We start from the raw sequence: 15,127 nt of genomic DNA, 5'->3' as shown, positions 1-15,127 counted from the left end.
GTGAAAATGTTGCAGAAAAAGACTACCTAGATACTTGGATCCTCCTTTTATCTTTGTAGCTGGTTAGCTGTGTGACTTTGTGAGAGCTATTTTCCCCTTTCTGATTCTCAGTTTCCTATTTGTAAAATCAAGAGGTTTGACTAGAAGAGTTCTAAAGTCTCTTTTAGCTTTAAAATTTTACCATGGCTCTATGATTTATCAGTTAAACAAGATAATGTACATAAAGTGCTTTGCAAATCTTAAGGTGCTATAAAAATGTCAGATAATATTATAACTTTCTTTGTCATTGATTTTCTCGATTGCATTCTAACAACTCCTCTTGAGGTTCCATATTCTATTGGCTGTGGTTGTTCCAAGGAATCAGCGTTCTGAGTTTTTCTTTCTAAGAGTCTAGGAAAAAATGTATGATATATTTTCATGTGTTCAACTTTAATTAACCATAGATGATCCCTCAAATTTTCTTTTATCTAGGTCTCCATTTCCCCATCTACCAGATTTCTTGACCTTAGTTAGGAAAAATGAGTCATACAGAGTATGAAAAATTAGAAGTAAAAGAGGATGGGAGAAAAGTCAGAAAAGAGAACTGTTTTTCAAAGGAAACTTATTTGGATAAGAGGAAAGACTGAAAGGGAAAAGGGATAAAGTAATGGAACTGATGAATAGAAGGGAAGTAGGTGAGGAAGCTGAAAAACATGTGATGTTCCCCAGAAGGAGAAAACATGGAGACACCATTAATGTGACTCAATGGAGTAGTGGGGGGGGGGGGGGCGGGGAATTATTCACCTGACTGGTGGTGATTGCCGGGGAGCAGAGTAAAGATGGATTCTAGCAGTGAAAAAAGAGACAAAGGAAAAGAAGTATATGATTGAAAGAAGATTTTTATTAAGCTGGTAGACTTTGCTCAGGGTTGAGTTGGAGACCCAAGTTAACACAGAGAAAGAATTCGTGAATAAGCTGTAGGGTTGCCTTTATTTGTAAGACATCTCAGGGAAAACAGGTGCAGAGGATAATTCATGTCAAAAGTTTGGAAGAGTTTGGAAATTCATCATACTTTTGGGGAACCAATTTCAGTAAACTGACCCCCTCTTATCCCTGATTCTAACACCTCAGGAGTCTAATCTCACCTCACTGGAAGGTAGAAATGCTGGTTTTCATTGCAGTAGGTAAGGAAAGACAAAATGGTGAGACATTCCTCCTCGCATTAGACCTTAGAGTAGAGCTCAGGAATCTTTGGACCAGCATTTTTTAACATGCCACTTTGCATTGTAGAAAATGCTTCATGTCTCTTATCTTTTGCTTTTGGCATACATTTTTGCCTTCTGAGAATTGCCCAAGACATTACATTGTATGTTATGATTCTTTTAAATAACTGATAAAAAACAAGTAATTCCAACAAGCTTAATAAGACAATACCACTGCCAGCTGGTTTTATCACTCAATGTATTTAATATAAAATTTGTTGACATTATCTTTAATTTGTTTAAATATTTATGAACATTGCTTTCAAGGGAATTCATATCTGGAGTTATTGTTCTACATAATTCATTCTGTGTGGTCCCAGCTGTTTGGTACAGAATCTTGCTTCAGTGGATTCTGTTGAAAACATCCATAGTTTCCTTTAGCATCTGGCTGGTAGTTCCTTCAGATTATAGCAGTGCTGTTCCACTTTTCTTTGGCTCCCAGATTAGATCCTATGTCAGTTTGTGTAACAAGGGAGGAAAATTTCCACATTGTTAATCACGTTCATAATTCATCCTCTTCAGATAAGGAGTCAAGGTAGTCAGTGTCAACATATAAGAGAAATCCAGAAAATAAACTATCTGCCCAACTTGGATCTGAGAAAAGGCCATTTTGGTCTGTGAAGAAGATTTCAAGCCAGACTTCGTCTTCTGGTTGAAGATAGATCACTGTGGATCCAGAGGCAACATCATGGTTCCCTGTGTTAGCATCAAAAGTTTTTATCTTGAATTGCCCATTGTGTACCAGCCCAATGGCCAGATGTTTGTTAGCTAATGTGATATCATAAGAAAAATAATATATTCCTGGAAATGCACATATGAACTTTCCTGTTGCAGGATTGTAGTGCTCTCCTTCATTGAAAAGGACTTTGTTGAACACAATGGGTAATCTTTCTTCTGGGTAACTGGTGGTGATGCCAACAGAAAAGGCAGATTTGAGCACAATGCTCCCACATCTGCAGACACCAGGTGCCCCTCTTTCACCTTGATCTCCTCGGTCTCCCTTGGGTCCAGGAAGTCCAATTGGACCCACATCTCCTTTGTCTCCACCTGGTCCTATAGGTCCTTTTTTACCAGTCTCTCCTTGGTCCCCTTTCTCTCCAGCTGGTCCTATTGGTCCAGCTTTGCCTCTTAAACCTTCAAAAATATTTACAAGTTTAGTTATCATGCAAGTGAGAGATTCACAAACAACAGTCTTATAAAACCTAGGTCATTAAAAATATGACTTATGCATAGCTTTAATAATACAGTACCAAGTCAATGAGTTCTTCTAAAACTATGGTTACACATTTAAAAAAAGGAAAGCAAAGAATTGTGAATTTAAAATTTAAGTGCTTTCTCTGTCATTAGTACAAGGTTAAAAAATGAAAATAATTTAAAGTGATTGAATGCTATTTTGATGGTAGATCTGCTGCCATTCACATATTTACAAAGAACTCCCATTACCTGCAATGAGAAGTCTCTCTGCATAATGATACCATCTTCTTATCTACAAGGTGGTCTGGTTGAAGGTCTAGTACTAGAAGGGACCCAAGGGAAGACCAAATCCAGTTTCTTTATTTTACAAATGAGGAAATCAAGGTCCCTGGAGGTTAAACAACTTGGCTAAACCAATGGCAAAGACACAATGAGAAGCCAAATCTCTTGAATCTAGCAGCCAGGTGGCACAGTGTACAGATACTGGACCATTATGCAGGAAGACCTGAGATCAAATCTATCCTCAGACACTTATTGGCAATGTGATTCTGCACAAGTCATTGAAATGCCATTTGCCTTACTTTTCTCATCTGTAAAATGGGGATGATAATAAATAACCCTTCACTCTCAGGGTTATTGTCAGGATCAAATGAGACAAATTATTATAACTATTATTAATCTCAGACTTTCCAGATGGGAGTCAGAAAAACTGAGTTTTAGTTTTAACTTTGCCACTAAATATTATTTGATCCTAGACAAGTCACTTAACTTAGTTGGGCTTTGTTCTGGTCCTCGGGTTTTAACTATGCTCCCTTCCCAAACCATGCTAACCTAGTAAGCCAAGGACTTATTGATGTACTCCATTTGGGCTAATAAGAACTGTTTCCCTCCTTCCTTCAAATCATTGATTATAAGGGCACCTTTATACAACCTTTCTACACATAGGGACAAAATTAGACTCATATAGGATTGAAATCATAATAATTCAGAAATGTTAACATAGTATGAACTGATATAAATGTGTAGTGTAATCAACATCTTCAGATACATCACACTAAAGTTATTTTCACATGCTAGAGTCTTCATTATTAGTCTTAATAGAAAATGACTTTTGTGTTCTATTGGCCAAAATTACATCCCATGAAACTTAACAACATGTAGTAAAAGCTTGATTAGCCAAGGAGGCAAGTATCACGGCCATTATCATTACAAAGTTCGACTGTACTCATATCCATGATTCCCCATAACATTTACAGTAATTTATATCTGCAAAGCTTGCATCACAAGATCTTTTGAAATGCAAAGACCTTAGCTCAAAGTTGAAGGCCCTCTAGTAGAAATGTGTACTAAGTTAAATAACTGACAGAGTTTTCATAGATTCTGAATTATAAAGCATTTTTATGATGGCAGATATAGATATGATTTTGTAATGTTACTAAGTTTATCTATCAAACATCTCTAAATACTGATTTCTATTTTTTTATAAAATCATAGAATTACAGAATCTTAAGCCTAGAATATAACTAAAGAAATTGAGGTTCCAGAAGGTGGGCCTAGTAGATCCTATGTGGTTTTATTAAACTGCCATGCCCTTGAGGTCTGGATTTGGATTTATTTATAATTTTCTCAGGGTATTACACTCAGAAATATGTGTTTACTCATTACTTCAAGGTTCCATGATTTTACCAGTGTGGGCATTCCCTCTACTGACATCAATTACATACTCTATCCTATTTTCATGTGTTGCTATAATAAAAAAAAAATCCATCTCTTTGAAGGCAAATCTTTTGGTGGTGAGGCTTTCTGAATTTAGCTAGGCTGCTAACACATAGTCCATCATGGCAGCCCTAGAATCTGCTAGAACTTGCAAGTTGCTGACATACTCTTTGAGAATCCAGGGTCATCTTGATGCCATGAAAAGGCATCAGAATAGGACCTTACTGAAGGCAGAAATACCCAGTGGCAGTTAGTACAGAATCACTCATTCATCTAGACAGTCCCTTAACCAGGATTTTCAAATCAGTTTGCCAACAAGATGACTTGATCTAGAGTTAGATTCTAGTTAGAGTTAGGATCTAGAGTTAGAAGGTACCCTAGAAATCATGTTAACCACTTTACAAATGAGTCAAATGAGACTCAGAAAGGCAGGTAACTTGCCTAGAATCATGCAGGTGGTCAATAGTGGAGTTGGAATCTGAACCTGGATCCTCTTATTCCCAATTCAAAGCTCTTTCCATTGTAGGGCAGTGCATAGTTACTATGTGGTGTCCATCTAGCCTTCTGATTATGGAAGAGCAAGGGAATACTAAGGCTGTTCTATGGTGCCACAAGAAATTTACTTTTTGATGACTCTGGCATAGAGTTAATGTGGGCTGACAGTGAAGAATAAGATTGGACAGTTAAGCTTTATCATTTACAGTGTTGCTCTTTCATACATGAAAAATGAAATCCAGCAAAAACTCAGCAACTTATATAACTTCCCTTAAGAATTTGGAACAGAGTCAGAAACAGAGGCTCCCAATTACTATGTCTGACTAACACATTATTCTCATAAGATCATGGTGATTAAAACAAACAAAAGCGACAACAAAAGAAAAACAGGGTAATTTTTCCAGGTTTGGGGATAGGAGAAAAAAGGGAAGGGGATGTGGATGAGGGGAGGTACTTCATTGAAGATTAACTTTAATTACCTGCGGTCCCCTTTTCACCTTTTTCACCTTTCCTGCCATCTCTACCATCTCTTCCTGGAAGGCCAATACGACCGTGTGGCCCAGGTGATCCATTAGCTCCTGGGGGACCAGGAGGCCCAGGCAAACCAGGTATACTACAGATATATCTCGGGGAGTGACTTTCTCCTTTGAACTGATTACCCCGAAGTTGTCCACTTGCCCAGATGACAAAACTTGTAACATAGAGCAAGACAAACATCTTTGGCTCTGGAAGAGACACAGATGAGCATAAATGCATCTTCTCAGGTCTTATTTGATTCCGTTTGAGAGGCGATGAATACTTGAAACATTATATCCCCCAGTTAAAAAATCTCTCCCTCCCGAATTTCTGAGACAACAATGAGCTTATTATTGATAAAGAATTCTTGGCTATATATCCAATGACCATAGAGATGGGGGCCTGTTTAGAATCTTCAAAATAATTTAGCAGGATCTGTAAGTTACCTTTGATCTTTCAGATACAACTGGAGAAAAAAAGGGATATTCTTTAGCAATCCTATTTCTCTCCCCCTCCCTGATTTTCATGTGTTACTCCAATTAGTGGTAATTGGAGCAATGTGTGGGTCCTGAGGGGAGACTCAATCTCTTATTTAAAATCCTTAGGCTATAATGCAACAGCGTTTTTCACATTAGACTGCTAGAGCCTTTTCATCAGGCAAAAACTAAAGTGAGAACAATGGAGCTGTGCTGTGGGTTCTCAATGAAGTAAATATTCTTTTTCTTCAGCTCTGATCTAATAGATTTTTTTTTTCCCTTTGCACCAAAGCAAGTATTTGAGGTTGGAAGGCTTGACTTCATTACTTTCAACGTTAGTTTGACATTCAGATTGACATTCAGGAAAAAAGGCTGAGCAGTTTTCAGATATTCTGCCTGGAATGGTCCCAGAGCTTTGGTAATTTTTTTGATACCTTAAAGACTAAAGGTGTTTCTGGTTCTTCCTAATGGAGGGATCCTGTCTGCTTGGGTCTCAGTTATTGGTGGGTGTATCCTGTGATTGACCCAGCAGCAAGGAAACCATGCAACTTTCAAAAGCAAATCAGTTTTGTTTTTGGCAACCAATGTCCAGAAAAATAATGCCCATCTACGCTTCCTTAGTGCCAGTGGGAAATTTGTAATAGTTGCAATATATGTCTAGAAATGTGGTCTATTCATGAAATGACAAAATAACAAAATGGAGGGAAAAAAGGCAAGGGAAGCATATAATTTCAAAAGTACTTCTTAATCAATATTTTTATGGGTGACTTGGATAATGATATGGAGCACATCCTTATCATTATTGCAGAAGGCACAAAGTTGGCAGGGTGACAGGGTAACATACTGGGTGATAGTGTCAGATTCCAAAAAGATCATGACAGATTAGAATATTGAGGTAAATCTATTTAGATGAAATTTATTTATTTATTCCACTTAATAGTATTTTATTTTTTCCAATTACATGTAAAGATTTCAATTTTCAATATTTCAATATTCACTTTTATAAGATTTTGAATTCCACATTTTTTCTTCTTCCTCTTCCACCCCTAGGATGGCAACCAATCTAACATAGGCTCTACACATACAATCATATTAAACATATTTCCACATTGGTCATGTCACGAAAGAAGAATTGGAACAAAAAGGGAAAACCATGAGAAAGAAAAAAAAGAAAAAAATCTGCATTCAGATTCCATAGTTCCTTCTTTGGAGGTGGATAGCATTTTCCATCTTGAGTCTTTTGGAATTGTCTTAGATCATTGTACTGTTGAGAAGGGCTAAGTCTATCAAATTTGATCATCATGCAATGTTGCTGTTACTGTGTACAATGTTCTCCTGGTTCTGCTCACTTCACTCAGCACCAATTCATGTAAGTCATGAAATTTATATAGTAAGTATAAATATAAAGTGTTACATTTGGTTCAAAAAATCAACTTCAGAAGTATAAAATAAGGAAGGCATGACTAGACAACAATCTTACTGAAATAGTTTTGGGGGTTTTAATGGATTGCAAGCCAAATAGGAGTCAATATTGTGATATGATAGCCAAAATGGAAACAATCTTAAGTTGTGTTTAAAAAGTCATAGTATCTAGAACAAAAGAGGGAAAGGTTTTCTATATTCTGCTCTTACCATATCTGAAGTAATGCATTCATCTGGTTGCCACACTTTAGGAAGGATATAGACAAGTTAGAGAGTATCTGGAGAAGGGCAACCAGGTAGGAAAAAGACCTTGAGTTCATGCCATAAGATAATGGATTGATGTATCTAGGGATTTAACCTATAGAAGGAAACACATTGCAGGGACATAAGAACTACTTCCAAGTATATGAAGATTGTAATAGCGGATAGACGGTAGGGCTAGGAGTCAAGAACACATCTTCATGAGTTCAAATCTGTCCTCAGACAGTTGTGTGACTCTCTTTGCCTCAATTTTCTCATTTGTAAAATGAGTTGGAGTAGGAAATGACAAGCCACTCCATTATCTTTTCCATGAAAACCCCAAATAGAGTCATGGAGAGTCTGAAAGAACTGAACAACCACAACAAAAACAAAACATGAAAGTAGGATTAAAATTACTCTGCTGGAGCCCAGAAGGCAGGACTCAGAATAATGGATGGAAGTCACAAAGAGGTGAATTTGGTCTTGATAGAAAGAAAAAAACACCCTGTAATTAAAGCTATCTAGAAATGGAAGGGACTGCCTCAGGAAGTAGTGGACTTCTCTTCCTAGAGATCTTTAAGCTAAGTTTTGGCAATTACCTATCAGTGATCCTCTGAGGTCCCTACTAATTCTATATTCTATGTCTATATGGTGTTACCGCAATCATTCAATAGCAGTGAGGGCCAGAAGAAGATCCACCATATTGGCTAATTAGATTGAACACAAACATGACAGAACTATCTACCTGACCCAAATCCAATCTTAGTAGTCAAGAAATTATATTTCTTCACTGGCTAATATAGGCCAAAAAAGATCCCCATTGCATTGCTGACCTGGCATTATATTAGCACATCCTTTGACTAAGTAAACTCATTAGATTTGCTTAGTATTTTTTATTATTTATAAAAAAAAGACATTCTCCCACACAGGTTCCAGACTAAATAAATATGAGGAAACAGGTTTTCAAGATAATGAGATGAAAAGCCTTTGGTTAAAAGGTAGGAATCCCTTAGATGTTAGATGATTAGTTTTTCTTCCTTTTAAAAGACTTAATAGATTAAGTAGGTATTTGACAAGGTATTTGAAAGATGAAAATAGGCTGGCTTGGATTAGTACAATGAAGCTATTTTTAGCACAGGCATAAAATGAGAATCTGTAGAGAAAATAGAAGCTGTGAATGGATGAAATGGTCCAAAGGACAAACAACCATGGAATCTGGGAATATCAGTTAGAAGGGACATTGGGTGTACTCTAGTACATGAGGCTGAGGCATGGGTTCAGGCAGTGTGGTGCAATGCAAAGGGAAGAGAACTTGAGTAGTTACCCTGGGTTTGAATTCTAGCTCAGACACTAGTTGTGTGATGATAGGCAGGTCACTTTACATAAAGTTATCTCTTGTACTACATATCTTTCAGGATTTTGGTAAGGAAAACTTTGAAAATTTTAAGACTACATGAATGTGCCTTTTTTGTTATCCATTTGTTCTAGGTTGGATTTGGGATTTCACTGATGTGGAGAATTATCAGTATGGAAAACTATTTCTATAGATCAATGGGGCAGCTGGGTGGCAGAGTGGATAAAGCACTGGGTTTGATGTCAGAAGATCTAAGTTCAAACCCTATACTAAGTAGATGTGTAAAGTTACTTAACACTATTTACCTCAGTTTCCTCAACTGTAAAATGAACTGGAGAAGGAAGTGGTAAACCATTCCAGTGTCTTCACCAAGAAAACTCAAATGGCATCACAAAGAGTTGGACATGACTAAAAGCAACTAAAAAGCAAAAATAGATCACATTATTTGGGGCACTTGTCCATAGTCATCTAGAGGTTCTATGTATGTGACAAGATTTGATCCTAGGTTGGTTCTCTATCCATTGTAATACACTGTCTTTCCAATATGAGTTATTGCTATCATCATTAATAGTAGTCTCTGTTTAAATAATTACAATGAAGTGAAATCAGTATCTAAACCTGAAGTAGGGAAGTCAGACCAAAAAGAAAGGTAAAGGAAGTAATCAAAGAGGATGATTTACACAATGCTATTCACATGGAGTGACATAAAGATAGGAAAGAATCAGGGAAACTTAGAATAACAAAAATTGCTTGTATGTAAAAAGAATTTGAGCTCTAAGGAGTAAAATAAATTTTAAAAGATGTTATCAAGGAATAAATGGTAATCCTTTGGTGACAGGGGCAAAGAAATGCTGAAAGGGAGAATCTGAAAATGGCAAGATTGGATGCTTACAAAATGAGAATGTCAAGATTGCATGTTTAAAAAATGAGAAAAGAAAGATAATTATCAAATGGAGGTCAAAACATAGAAGAAGAGACATATTTAAGGACAAAATATGTAGACACTATTCTTTCTTATGCTAACTTTAGTTACTGATGTATGTAAAAAGTATATATGAAATTAAAAGAGGAGGGCCGTCCCAGAGATCACTTAGGAGGCTGGTTCCAGGCTGAAATAATGAGGCCCTGGTGGTAGCTCTCTGACAAGGAAATGGCAAACCATGATAATATCTTTGCCAAGAAAACCTCAAATGGGGTCATGAAGGGTTGATCATGACTGTAAACAACTAAACAATAAAATATGCTAAAAGGAGGCTGTAAAAGATGTATATATGGAGCAGTTTTAAAATAATAGTTTGTCAATCATTGAGCATTTATTAAGTATCTACTATCTACTATCTACCAAGCTTGTGCTAAGCCCAGTGAATGGCACAATGAAAGGTCAAAGATAATCTCCCTTCTCAAGGAACTTTTAGTCTAACAAGGGAGTCAGTATGAAAACAACCATGCACAAACAAAATATATACAGAAGAAATTTAGTAATCTTTCTCTGACACCTAAAAGCTGTATGACCATAGACAAGTTGTTTCAGTTCTTTGAATTTCAGTTTCCTCATCAGTAGAATGGGGCTAGAATCACAGACTTAAAGTTGGAAGGAATTTTGGAGGTCATTGTCTCAACTAATCCCCACCCAAATCTTGAATCCCATCCACAACATATAAAATCAATGTCCATCCAGTCTCTGTTTGAACATTTCTAATGAAGAGACTTCTTTCCGTTTCAAGGGATCCCATTCCATTTTTGGACAGCTCTAATTATTGGTAGTCTTTGTAAAATGTTCCAACGAGAAACTTGTCACCATCCAAGGAGTTAATTTCAGTTGTTTAACTCCTTTAATGTTCATTTACTTAAGAAGAGCTTCTGTTTAATTACATCCATTGTTCATTTCTCCTTTCTTTAAAACAACTCATTCTCTGCTGAAGAACTTGGAAATTATTAAGTTGTTTGACATCCATGAGAGATTTCTTTAGGTCTTTTTGTGCCTTGGTCAGACTATGTGTGGGTCCAATTTATATCTGCTGTGAATGTAATTTATAGCTTTCCTACTTCTTTTAAATGAATTTACTACAGGGTTGATGATGTAAGGAATGTTATATTGCAGACAAAAGGGATTATATATTTGTTTCTGTGCTGGAATGTGGGTTGCTATTTTGATTTTCTTCTTGTTCCATCTATTTTCATCGTAGATACTTTATTATGAGCTCTGTTATTTTTGCCAATAGAGAATAAACATTAGAAAGGCTTAGACATAAAACTCAGATACTTGAAACTTATTTAGTTTACCTCTCATTTTGCAGAGAAGAAAACTGATGCTCATATAGTTCGAGTGAATGGACCAAGAAAATACAACTAGTAATAAATAGCAGAACTGAGTGTTGAACCCTGGGGTTGGGAGAAAGGGGATTGAAAGAGAAAAAAAAACAGGGGAGAAATGACCACAGACAAACTAGTTCCATTTTACAACTTTCCCCAGACTAACACTGAATGAGGAGGGGAGAAATGATGCCCAAATATTATGGTCCTAGTCTTCTTGCTTAAACTAACTTTTAGTTTCCAGGGAATGAGTGAGAATCCCTGGGGAAGGATCTGCTATTACTTTGAAGCCCAGATCTACGATGGTAGGGGCAGTCCTTCACGTAACTTGCTGTTTACCTTAGACTGCTCAGCCTAAGTAGACTGAGGACTATGAGGTAGTCATGGTGGTGGGAGAGCCAAATCTAAAAACCTTAGATCTCTGGCATCAAGAGTTCTTTCCACCATTCTCAAATATTTCTTCCTTGAAACCTGGAATCCCCAAAGAGATTCATTTCCATTTTCAGACTGAATCTGGAGAACTCTGTGGAAGATAATTTTATTATTATGTAGACACCTCAGTATGAGTCAATAAGTATAAGACAAAGCATACTTAGACTATATTTGGAACATGCAGAGTGTGGGTATTGATGGGTTGCTGCACTCTCTCCTGGACAGCCCACATTTGAAGCAGTTTTTCAGTTCTGTGACCACATTTTAGGAAGATTATTGATAGGCTATATAGAGAAGAGGCAGCTAGGTGGCACAGTGGATAGAGTGCCAGCCCTGGAGCCAGGAAGACTTGCTCTTCCTGAGTTCACATCTGACCTCAGACATTTACTAGTTGTGTGACCCTGGGCAAGTCACTTAACCTGGTTTGCCTCAGTTTCCTCATCTGTAAAGAGAACTGGATAGGGAAATAGCAAACCATTCCAGTATCTTTGCCAAGAAAACCCCGAATGGAGTCATGAAGAGTTTGGCATGACTGAACAGCAAAAACAAACAACAGAGAAGAGAGATCATAATGGCGAGGGTATTCAAATTGATGTCATTTGAGGATATTTGGAGGAATTGGGAATGTGTAGCATGGAGAAGAATTAGAAGGAAACATGACATTGTCTTCAGGCCTGGCCCATGAAAAGGGATTAGACTTGTGCTCTGGCTCCAGAGAACAGAGCTAACTAACTGGTTGTAGTTTGTCCTTTGTTCTCGAAGAGGACCATGAGATCAGGAAGGTGATACCATGACTTGCAAGTGAATTGCATTTAAGTGAGGTAGGGCTGTGCAAACTTACCAGCCTCACTTTCCCCTCCAGAACCATATGGATCCAGTGGCAAGATTTAGATCAGGATGACTGGAGATAGTCCAAATGCTGTGGGGGACCTTGGCTAAGGTCTTTTCCAGTTCTCACTTTGACTAAAGCTATGCCCATTTAGTGATTAGGGCAGTTTAAGAAATGAGCCAGAGGATGACCCCTTTAATAATAATAATAATAATAATAATAATAATAAATTAAACTGGAAGGGGAAGACCCTCAGGATTTCTGGCCAAAACAGAAATAATTACTATTTACATTCACTCTGAGCCATTGGGGTCCATACTATTAAGTGGTGCTTGGGTAGAGACTTCTTGTTGACCAGTCAATGAGAGCCAGAGTGTATTGGGTTTAAGGTCTTTAAGAGAGTAATCTAGGTAGTAAACTCCAAGATATCTAGGTAGGTTTCAGCCTTCAAAATTTACCTTCCTTTTGGCAGGGTACCCTCAGGTAAGGGCATGATACCTCAGGTGGCAAAAGGAGATGAGAAAAGAGTTTTGTCCTTCATTGTCAAAGAGCATCATGGCATCAGGAAGCTGGGATCAAGAGGGTTGCAATTATGAAAAAAAGATTTTGACTTAGCTGGGCCTTTATTGCTGCCTGACCATCTTTCAAGTTTTACTCTTTATGTAAGTTCCCACAGATTGTTTCTTCTTTCCTCTCATCAGTTAAGTCTCTGCTCTCTATACTTTTAGCAGATGATCCAGCCTCTTATTTATCCTTTACCTTTGAATCAACCTATCATTTATTTTCTCCTTAGAAGACAAACTCCCTCACCTCCTCATTCCTTAAATTTTCTCAGCATAATCAGCTTCTTTCTCCTCCTTTCATATCCACTAATCATCAAAGTTAATCCGTCTCTTAGCACACTTGATCATGTTCTCCATCTTACCAGCTTGAAGGATTAGCTTCAGTAAATATAACTACCCCAGTCTTAGACATTAGATATTTTCCTTCTGCCTACAAACAGATTCAAGTTTTTCCAGTACTTAAAAACAACAAAGCCCAAAATAACTCAACTGTTTGATTCTTCTATCAAACGTTTAGCTTATCTCTTTACTCCCCTTTACCACTAAACTTCTTGAAAAAGAAATTGTCTCTACTTCCTCGCTCTCACCTCAAACCCTTGTCATTGGGTTTCTGTCACTGTCATTGGTGTGACCCCTAAAGTTTCACCCTCTAAAGGTGCCAGTGACCTTCTAATGCCAGATAGTTTTTTGTAGGTCTCTTTATTTGCAGTCATTGATGCTATTGGCCACCAAATGCTCTCCCTTGACTTCAGAAAGATGGCACTCTTCTGGTTTTACTCTGAGCTTTCTTACTTCCTTGCTAACTCTTTTGTCACATTGTGTTCCTTTAAGGTAGATATTTCCCAAGAGTCTGCCCTTGACCCTCTTCTTTTCTATCTCTACACTCTCTCCCTTGGCAACTTCATGATTTCAGCTACAACTCCTAAGCAGATAACTCCCAAATCTATTATTTCCTATGCTACCTTCTGAGTTCCAAACCTGCACATCTAATTGCCTACACAAGACATCTATGGCTCAAGATCCTACCATCACATCTAAATCCACATGCACCAAGCTAGTCTTCTACATAGATCTAGTACTGTCATCATTTTTTGCTCACAAATCTTCAGCAGCTCCCAAATGATTTCTTACCTGCCCTTATCTGGCATGGGCCTCTCCAGTCTATTGCCCTTTTTACTTTGCTAAGTTGACTGCTCTGCATACTCCATCTTTTATTGATGTTGGAATATTTTTTGTCTCTATGGTATCTCCTATGCTCTGTAGCCTTTGTATTTTATGTAGGCCATTTCCCAGCCTTCCTATAATATCTTCCTTTCCCTTCATTGCTTACTAAATTCTTATAAATATTTTAAAATATTCTTTATGAATGTTTTAGATTTATTACTCACATGATGCCTCATTTATTAAACCTTCCCTGGTTGCACATGATTTTCATCCTTTTTTTGGCACTTCTGTAATGAACTTTTAATGTTTTATTGTGTATTAAAATTAGCTGTGTATCTGCATCCCAAGCTAGACAGTAAGTTCTATTAGGACAAAGACTTTTATCGAAACTTTGTGCTTTCCTTAGTATCTAGCACAGCTATTACTTAATGTTTTTGGAATGAATGAATGAAAGGAAGAACTTGTAACAGTTCAAGCTTGATAAAGATGAAGTGTATCACCTCCATAGGAGGCAAGTTTCTCATCACAGAGGATTGTTCAATGTTTTTTGTCTTTGTATCCTTAGCCCTAGCATGGTACCTAATAAATACAGCATCTTACAATATGACAGTACCTTAATAAATGCTTAGCATTTGATTTATTCTTGGGCAAATTGTAAGAAGTACTTATGCTAGAAAAAAGACACTGGATTAAATGAATACTTTGGTCTCTTCCAAGATTACGATTCTGTTGGTTAAGAAAATCATGATAGGAGTTTATGGATGTAATAACATCAGTCCATCTTTGGTGTGGATACTACTCTATCAATGCAGATTGTACTCCTGCTAGGCTGTAGTAGATAGTCTTCATGAGTTGCAGTGCTGAATAAATTCATATTGTGGTGTCCATGGATTCCTGGTGATCTCTCTCTAAATTTATCTTACTTGTCCTCAGATGAAAGACAGTTTATTGGCAGGCTTATCATTGAACCCATTATGCCTAGCAAGAGCCCATGGTCACCTTCCATGCAATGATAAGGTATCTGAAGAGGACTTGTGTATTTAAGAAAAACATGGTATATCTTCTTCCTATTTTCAAGTTGAAATTACATTTAATAAAATAATTTTTCATATACTTTTATATAGTATTACTTTTGATGAGTACAAGTCAGCTGGGCAGTTAGATAACACAGT

General features: G+C 37.2%; 1 protein-coding gene across 2 annotated transcripts in view; it reads right to left on the bottom strand.

The window, feature by feature from the left end:
- Nucleotides 1-1,423: 1,423 nt before the first annotated feature.
- Nucleotides 1,424-15,127, bottom strand: part of C1QTNF7 (C1q and TNF related 7) — a 146,509-nt gene continuing 132,805 nt past the window's right edge. For both annotated transcript variants that reach the window (XM_072620301.1, XM_072620302.1), the window contains 2 exons: nucleotides 5,126-5,371; nucleotides 1,424-2,375 (listed from right to left, as the gene is read on the bottom strand). In XM_072620301.1, coding sequence (XP_072476402.1) covers nucleotides 1,744-2,375; nucleotides 5,126-5,363 — 870 coding nt within the window. In that variant the 5' untranslated portion in view covers nucleotides 5,364-5,371 and the 3' untranslated portion in view covers nucleotides 1,424-1,743. The remainder of the gene's footprint in view (nucleotides 2,376-5,125; nucleotides 5,372-15,127) is intronic.

Source organism: Notamacropus eugenii, chromosome 6, assembly GCF_028372415.1.
Source record: "Notamacropus eugenii isolate mMacEug1 chromosome 6, mMacEug1.pri_v2, whole genome shotgun sequence".
In the NCBI taxonomy this organism is placed as follows: Eukaryota; Metazoa; Chordata; class Mammalia; order Diprotodontia; family Macropodidae; genus Notamacropus; species Notamacropus eugenii.
The sequence above is the reverse complement of the archived record's forward strand: the minus strand, read 5'-3'. Positions and strand labels throughout refer to the sequence as shown.